Source organism: Echinops telfairi, unplaced genomic scaffold (assembly GCF_000313985.2).
Source record: "Echinops telfairi isolate 266 unplaced genomic scaffold, ASM31398v2 ScPeMD7_7467;HRSCAF=8505_0, whole genome shotgun sequence".
NCBI classification, from domain to species: Eukaryota; Metazoa; Chordata; class Mammalia; order Afrosoricida; family Tenrecidae; genus Echinops; species Echinops telfairi.
The window spans coordinates 10627572-10635160 of NW_022111367.1; the positions used below are offsets into that span (position 1 = coordinate 10627572).

The following is a 7589-nucleotide window of genomic DNA, read 5'->3' on the forward strand; positions in this document are numbered from 1 at the left end:
AACAGCATCTGCAATCTTTTCTCTTTTATCTGTTTCCATGTGAAGAGCTGTATGTGTTAGTTTAAAAGCAGAACAAACAATTCTATTGTGTCCCATCTTGTTGACTCTATCATAGCTTCCTTCCGTATTCTTTCATGTCTGATATGATTCCGTGTCTTTTTTTTTTAGGAGAGATTTTCTTATTAGACATGGTTTAACATTGCAGGGACCATAAAATTAATTTGTTAGCAGACCCGGGGCTGGGGTCATTTGACCATCATTAGGTCATTAGATATCGCCTCCTGTTATTGTCATGTCTCATGTAAGGAGCCCCGGCTAGACCAGGCTCAGGGAGCACCTGTTTGCTTTTCTAACTTAGCTCAGGAGGAGATGCTTTTTATTAACTTGATTTTGACTTGGGCAATACCTCCCTGAAGCTGGCCTGTAGGGCAAAATGATATTTACTGATAAAACCAGAGCTAATCAACTTCTGGCTCCGTGGCTGCCCAGTGCCACCAGCAAGTGTCTCCTTGTAGCCAAGCAGCTGTCTCTCCAGTCCTGGCGAGGATGAGAGCCACCAGGCTTCTTCTCGGTGCGTGCCTCCCGTTGGCATCAACTGGTGGTGCTGTTTGCTTCTGGCCACTCCACTTTGAAACCGCACTCTTTCTAACTCAGGTTTCTAACACTTCTTGGGGAAATACTCGGAACCCATTTGGGGAATTGAAATTCTGCGAGGAATATTGAAATGTGTGTCATAAAACCAAATGGTAGGAGCCCTTTGTAAAAACACTGGTTGCTTTGTCTGCGCTCTTTACGGGTTCAGTGGAACCTGTACATGGCAGGTATGGACAGAAAGCGTGTGCACAGTCTTAAATCACTTCTCTTCTGGGGCATCAAAAAGCTTTTACAGCTCTCACCAGGCAGTGCATTCTGATGGTGGGGGGGGGGGGGGCCGCAGGGGCAGGGGGAGCACTCTGATGGGTCAGGACAACATCAAAGGTAATCTTAAAAAGAACCTCTGCCTCCTCTTTCTCTATTCAGAAAGGTCATTTCTAAGCCAACTATTTCCAACCGGGCCCTTCCTGAGGAGTTTACTCTGTTGTTATTTTTTACTGTGGACTACAATAAGTCGCTTATCCCCCAAACAGATTTAAGAACAATAAACAAATACAAAAGGAAAAGGAACATCTCATCAGCAACAAAGACTGCAGCTAAAGACATTGCCGGGGTGTTTTTTTTGTTTCTTTCTTTTTTTGAGTGTGTGTGGCTTTTTACATCTCCTTCCAAGCAAAGCAGGGATCCAGCAGGGAAAGGAATCCAAAGATATGAAAATTATAAGGACAGTAAAGGGACAGGATTTTAGTCAGGCGCTTGTCATTGCTGGGGCGAAACTGAGCTCGGACAACTTCAGCACTTTCTAATTCTTCTTGGTGCTCCTGTGTGGCTGCAACCACACTAGTTCCCTAAGCCGTCTATCTGGTGGAAATGTACCGTGCCCCGCACTGTATAGATGCTTCTCCTGAATGGAGGCTTGTGAAGCTGACTTGGGGCAAGACTAAATGCATAAAGAAAGAAAGAAACCAACTAGAAAAAACAGACCTGACCACTTGATGGAAAAGGAAACGCCCCTGCTAATCAATGAGGGGGCGGGGTCGTCCCAGGGGGAAGTCAGCCCCGAGGAACTTCCCTTGACTTCACTGCCTCTACTTATCCTGTGCGTTTTCTTTTCTCCTCACGGAGCCGGAGCCCAGAGAGGAGAGCTGCAATTTGGTGTAATTATATTCGGCCCTCTCCCTGCGCTTCCCCTGCCCCCCTAGATTTAATGAAGGACTTTGAGGTGCAATCCGCCTTAGATAAATAGTCCCTCTGCCCGCGATGTTTCTTAGACTGACAGCAGAATGCACTCTGCTCGCGCTCTCCCCTCGCCACTTATGACTCAGATGAATTTTAATAGGAGCAAAAAGCTTTTTATTTGCACTGTAATTTCACTTAAGGATCATATCCTTCAGAAACTGGCAGACACTTGTACGTCTTGATTGCAAAACACACACTCAGGAGTAAAGGAACACGCAAAAGATGTTATTATTCAGCCTGTCACAACGGAGTCGCCAATCTGCTTGGAACTTGGGCTCTCAAAGCTCGTCCGCGCCCTCCCCCCTTGCCTTTGAAAGAGCTCCCTAAAGATCCCCTCCGCTTTGTACTGCAGGAAAAAGAATGGACTGTGTTCGGTTTTAGCTTCCCTGCCATCATGATGCCCACAGGACGCTTGGAGTTGTTGTTTTGTTTTGTTTTTTCAAACAAAACAAACTGAAGCTACCTCTCCCACCGTGTCTCTTGGCCAAGATAAATGCGGTCCAGCAGGAATCTTAAATGATGACAACTCAAGAGGGGTGACTTCCTCAAGCTAGTTTATCTTGTTTCTGTTGGGGTCGATGAAACTGTGCGTCATATATGGTTGTATTGAGATCCAGGATTTTTCCGACTGCGCAAGAATTCCCTTAAAAATGTCCCATCTGACCCAAACTGTCTTAAAGTGCCCCTCATTGGGAACCAGACAAAAAGATATCATGAAAACTCTGTTGTTTTCACGTGGTCTTTTAAAAATCCTGGATCCTTGTTCTCTCTTGATGCAAATTACATGTCATCTCATTCCTCTACCTTCCCAGGTTCTTGGGTTCCCTGGGAAAGACCGTATAATGACTGACGTGCCCCCCAGAGAAATGGATATAACATGTTAGTTCACATGGAGAGGGGGTGGGAATTGAATTTTAAATACGGTTAGACCCAAAATGAATACTGAAATCCCTTTGTCCTAAGTTATTGATAAATAATAGTGTAGCACCTCTCGATGGCTCGAGAAAGTTTGAGACAGAAATCTGCTGCCATCTGCTGGTGGATGTCTCTCAGTGTCACCCCCACGACCCCTCCGAAGAATTTGCATGAACTGGGCTAGGTGGTGAAGGGAATTCAAGGAAAATGTTCTCTTTAAAGTTTCAAGATGCCTTTTCTTGATGGTCCAGCACGATGTCTAATCATCTCCATACAACTACTGAAGTAATGCTTACTTCATGAGGCTTCCAAAATTATTAGCTCATGAGCTATGCCAGAGGCAAATGCTTATCTTTTGTTTGGTGTGTAAAGCTTTAAAGATTTTTTTTTTTAAAAGGCATTGTTGATGTCAACGATGTTATTATCATTTAAATTGAAAAGAAAAACTAAGCCTGAATCTGAATTTACTTTCAAGGAAAAGTTCATTATTTGAATTCTCATACTTTTCTTTTTTCCCCCCTCCCTTTCAGTATAAAATGCATATCCTGAGCAAACTCGCTGCAGAACTGAGCAGATTTATGTTGGAAAAGGTGACTGAGGACACCAGCAGTGTTCTGAGATCCCCGATGCCTGGCGTGGTGGTGGCCGTCTCGGTCAAGGCAGGAGACACGGTAAGGAACGATGAGTCAGCGAGGAGAGCCTGCAGCTCTCAGGGTTCTCTCTGAACCTTGGCTGAGAGTCTGAGCTCATTCTCCGTAGTGCTTTCTCCAGTCATCCTACCCCCCAGGAAAGAGCAAAAGAGAGTTACAGATTTTGCGCATCCTTTGTCTTTTCACATATAAATTAGGCTAGTAATAGTATTTGTAGTGTGCTCCCCCCCACAACAAAACTAAAAACCCCATGAATGAAACACAAATAAGGTCAGAATCTCTTCGGAAGCATTTTACTTAACATGCCGGTTTTCCCTTAAGCTCTGCGCTTTAGCTCACATGGAGAAGCAGCGCAAACCCTACAGAAGGAGGAACTTTTTGCACTGTCTGGAGTACATGTACGATTGGGAAGGAGAATGAAGGAAAGCAAGTCCCAGAAGCTCTGGAGGACCCGAGCATGCCCATAACTTAATGAAATGCAGGACCCCATATTGAAAATGTTCACTTTGACCTTGTGACTTGGAGCAGAAATAGCCCTAACCCTCACGTTTGGTCTCCAGATAACTTGCAGGCACAAGTGGGTAAGAGAGCTATATGCACGTGGCCAGACATCTCGGGATGAGCAGCTGAAGTAAAATAAGCAGCTCAAGGGCTTCTAGAAGCACCAGAATGCTTGCATTTTCATCTACGTGTAAGAAAATAACCAAGCCTAGTTAGCTTCAGTGACTGATATAGTGATTCCATTTGTATCTTAGCTAAGGGACGGGGGCTTACATTTGCCCCTGTAAAGATTATATTAAAACTCCCTCCTTATTTATCAATACAAATAAAATAGTATCAACATTGGGAAAAATCCACAGCCATTGCCGTGCCAGTTGCTGAAATGAATCATTAAGAAAGTACCTGTTTAAAAAAAAAAAAGTACCTGTTTGTGATTAACCTGAAGTTGGAAAATTTTTTTCACATGGCTTTACCTGGAATGAGAACTACCAGCTTTTCTAGAAAAACATAAAAGAGGCTAGGCAGCTATGCGGTGTTAGTTTGTTAAATTGTTTTATTGGCATACAGCTCACATATCATATACAATTTGATAGTTGAATCATATTAAAAAGAGCACTTTTCCTTTTAAAACATTGCCATTTCAGGAAGATAGCATGCATTTGGATGGTCTTAAAGATGGGGTAGGTGAAACACAAAATTCTTTACATGCATGGACAGATGTGTGTGTGTGAGGGGTGTATTCTACATTGTCCTCATAAAGAGTAAGGTCATCAAAGGGTGGCCACTTGGCCTGGCCACGAAGAAAGCCTGCACTCCACACGACGTGATCAGAGAAGTCAGCGAGCCTTGGTGACTGGAAGGACAGGTTGGTAAACACTGTGAAGGGTTCGCTTTGTTTTTCATGTTCCTTCTTAAGCTTTTTCTTAGAAGCTGTGTAATCTGTATACTGCGTCCTGAGCTTGGCAGTCCTAATTGTGTGGCTTAATTACAGAATCACATTTGTGCTCTTTTTTTTAATAGGGGCTTAACTTAAATTGTTACTTTTCCAACACCTGAGTCAAAGCAGGGGCGAGGCAGGAGGGGAGCGGGCGGTGGCTGCTGCTGGAAGTGGCGCGATGGGAGGCTTCAGATGCGTCTGTCCAGGCACTGCTCCGCTCAGAGCGCAGAGCCAGCCCGCCCCGCTGAGCCAGGCTTCTGCCTTCTCCCAAGCCTAATTTTCTCACGTAACAAAATCATGTAGCCCTCATAGTTTTTTATTTCCTAGTGTACAACATTTAGGGAAAAGGGAGTAATGTAACATTAGTTCCTATTTCATTGGAATCACTGAGTTATTGAAAATAACAACCAACAGGTAAATGTAGGTATTCCTGAAGAGTTTAATTTGAGAACTGTTAAATATGTTCCCGTGGGAAAATAGGCCGGTGTTTCTTATATTCCTGAAACTCGTCGTATCTGAGCTCTACCCCCAGAGGTCACTTGTGTGTACACACGTATGCGTACGGGTCTAGGGTGGGGGCACCTCGTGAATTGGTTTGCAATCTTTGTGCCAGTTAATCTCCTAGGCTGTCCAGGTAAGGCATACGCTTTCCTGTGTTCTCTTTCCAGCTTCCAGTGCTCCGTGGTCCTTCTGCGCCATTGAGTTTCAATAAAATCATGTTCTCTCTTGAGCCTCTCATTTGTGAAAAAATATCCCACACTCTCGATAGCCAAACCCAATGCAGGGTGAGACGTTTGGTCACTGGCCCTGATAACTCTGTAGTTAGATCCTGGCCCTGTAACTAAAACATCAGGACACTCTCCTTGGAGCAAAGGTACAACACGTAATTTTGAGGCCATTGTAAGAAAATACTACTTGTAAAACTGACGATTTGTGGTTTTAAATTATTGCAACACTGCCAGGCACGATGCGTTTTCTTCAGTCATAACAATAGTGGAGCATGGTTCCACTATTCTCAGGGGAAATGGAACCAGTCATCTCGGGGTGTTTTGAAGGCAAACAATGACCGACAGACAGCTCTGAGCCTCAAGTATTATTTGTCGTTGAACTAGTTTAAATGTCAGCAATCTATAACTCATACTTTGCTAATAAAACAATAAATCATGGGATAGAAATGTCACAGAAACAGTACATGACAAAGCTATCTTGTGAAGCAAAGGGTTTTTAATCCGAGTTTTTTAAAACCCTCAGGAAAAAAGCAATTTGGGGGAGTTGTTTAGTGGTGGTAAATGTTGTCAGGGTCTGAAAACAGACTGCTTTCAAACCCTTGCCCTGCCTGAGCACAGGACATACAATTTATAGTAAATCCGGGTTTTAGGCTTTACACAGCAAAAGTCCCTCATGCTTTTCAATGTGTGTCGCATACTATCTAACATAAAGCAGGACAGTAATTCTTTAGATACTAGTCTCTGCGCATGTGTATTTACTGTGTAAGGAGAGGATGCTGGTTAGTAAATACAGTGAAATTACTGTAAGCAAATATACTGACATGAAGCAAAGCAGGAATGGGCTGCGAAAGCCAAGAGTCACAAACTGAATCCTGAAGGAAAAAGGAGAAGAGGGGAGGGAGGGAGAATGGCAGAGTTCTGGAGTGGCAGCTGAGATGTCGTCTGGGAATATTGTGCAGTGATTGACTTTCGTCTCAGCGTGACAAAGGCCTATCTTTTTCATAGTGTTAACACTATCACAGGCTGAAGGCAGTTCTCTAATCAAAGTTCACATTCTTGTAACTGGTTTTCATTTTTAAAACTCTGTCTTTATTAATGTTCTTGAGTAAAACGATATTTTCGTAGAGAACGAATGGCTGGATGTGTTTCTCCTACATGTTAGGGTTTGATTTAGATTCTCAGAGTGGGTTGCACACTTTTCATTTTGACCTTGAAGTGAAAAAATGCAGTCATTTTGAGCACATTTATTTTGTTAACCTTTTTACATCAGAAACCAAACAAAATACAAAAAGACCCACTCGATGGGGGGTACTGTGGCCTTGTGTGTAGCTAAGATTGAGTCCTGGTTCTGTTCAGAGTCTGCAGCCATCTCAGATTTGCATGGACAGTGTTCATCGAAAATAAATGAGACGCCCCCCCCCCCCCCCCCACCCACCACCTGGTGGCCTTTCCCACCGACATTTCTTTCTTTCTTAACCATTAGTTTATGATACCAGGTACCTATCGCTTATCACTTGCCTGTTCTATTCCGGTGAGGCAGACGTTGGGGTTATTTCTGTGGGGCCAAGCTGAGGGAAATAAGCTGCGTAAAGGAATGGAACTTTACCAGAAGCATGATTAGGGATTTGGGATGACTGCTTTTGCCAACAGTCTTGAATGGGCACAAACAAGGATAGCCATGGAAACGTTGCCTTTGAAGTCATCACATTTCACCCTGACCCGACCCCACGTGCTCCTGAGGGGCAGGGCTCCCAAACAGATGGAAGACCACAGACACAGATCGCGTGGTGGAGTGTGACAGAGCCTCGCCCTCTAGCTAATCTTGAGGAAATCACAAGAAACTTGGCGAGAGACCTTTTTGTGTCAAGTCTTGACCAAGCAGTGCTGACTGCGATTTGCAGACTCCTGGGCTTGGGTTCTTGGGTGTTCTGGATGGGAAAGGTGGGAGAGCGGGTTCTCCTGGCCTGACCGAGTTGGGGGGGGCGGTGTCTGCCTGGTCAACTCGCGGCCTGACCGAGTTGGGGG

General features: G+C 44.3%; 1 protein-coding gene across 1 annotated transcript in view; it reads left to right on the forward strand.

Moving 5' to 3' along the window:
- The window catches only part of PCCA (propionyl-CoA carboxylase subunit alpha), a 427069-nt gene that overhangs the window by 406582 nt on the left and 12898 nt on the right, over window positions 1-7589 (forward strand). Inside the window, exon 22 of the mRNA XM_004704279.2 lies at window positions 3279-3419. Within this exon, the coding sequence (XP_004704336.1) occupies window positions 3279-3419 (141 nt within the window). The remainder of the gene's footprint in view (window positions 1-3278; window positions 3420-7589) is intronic.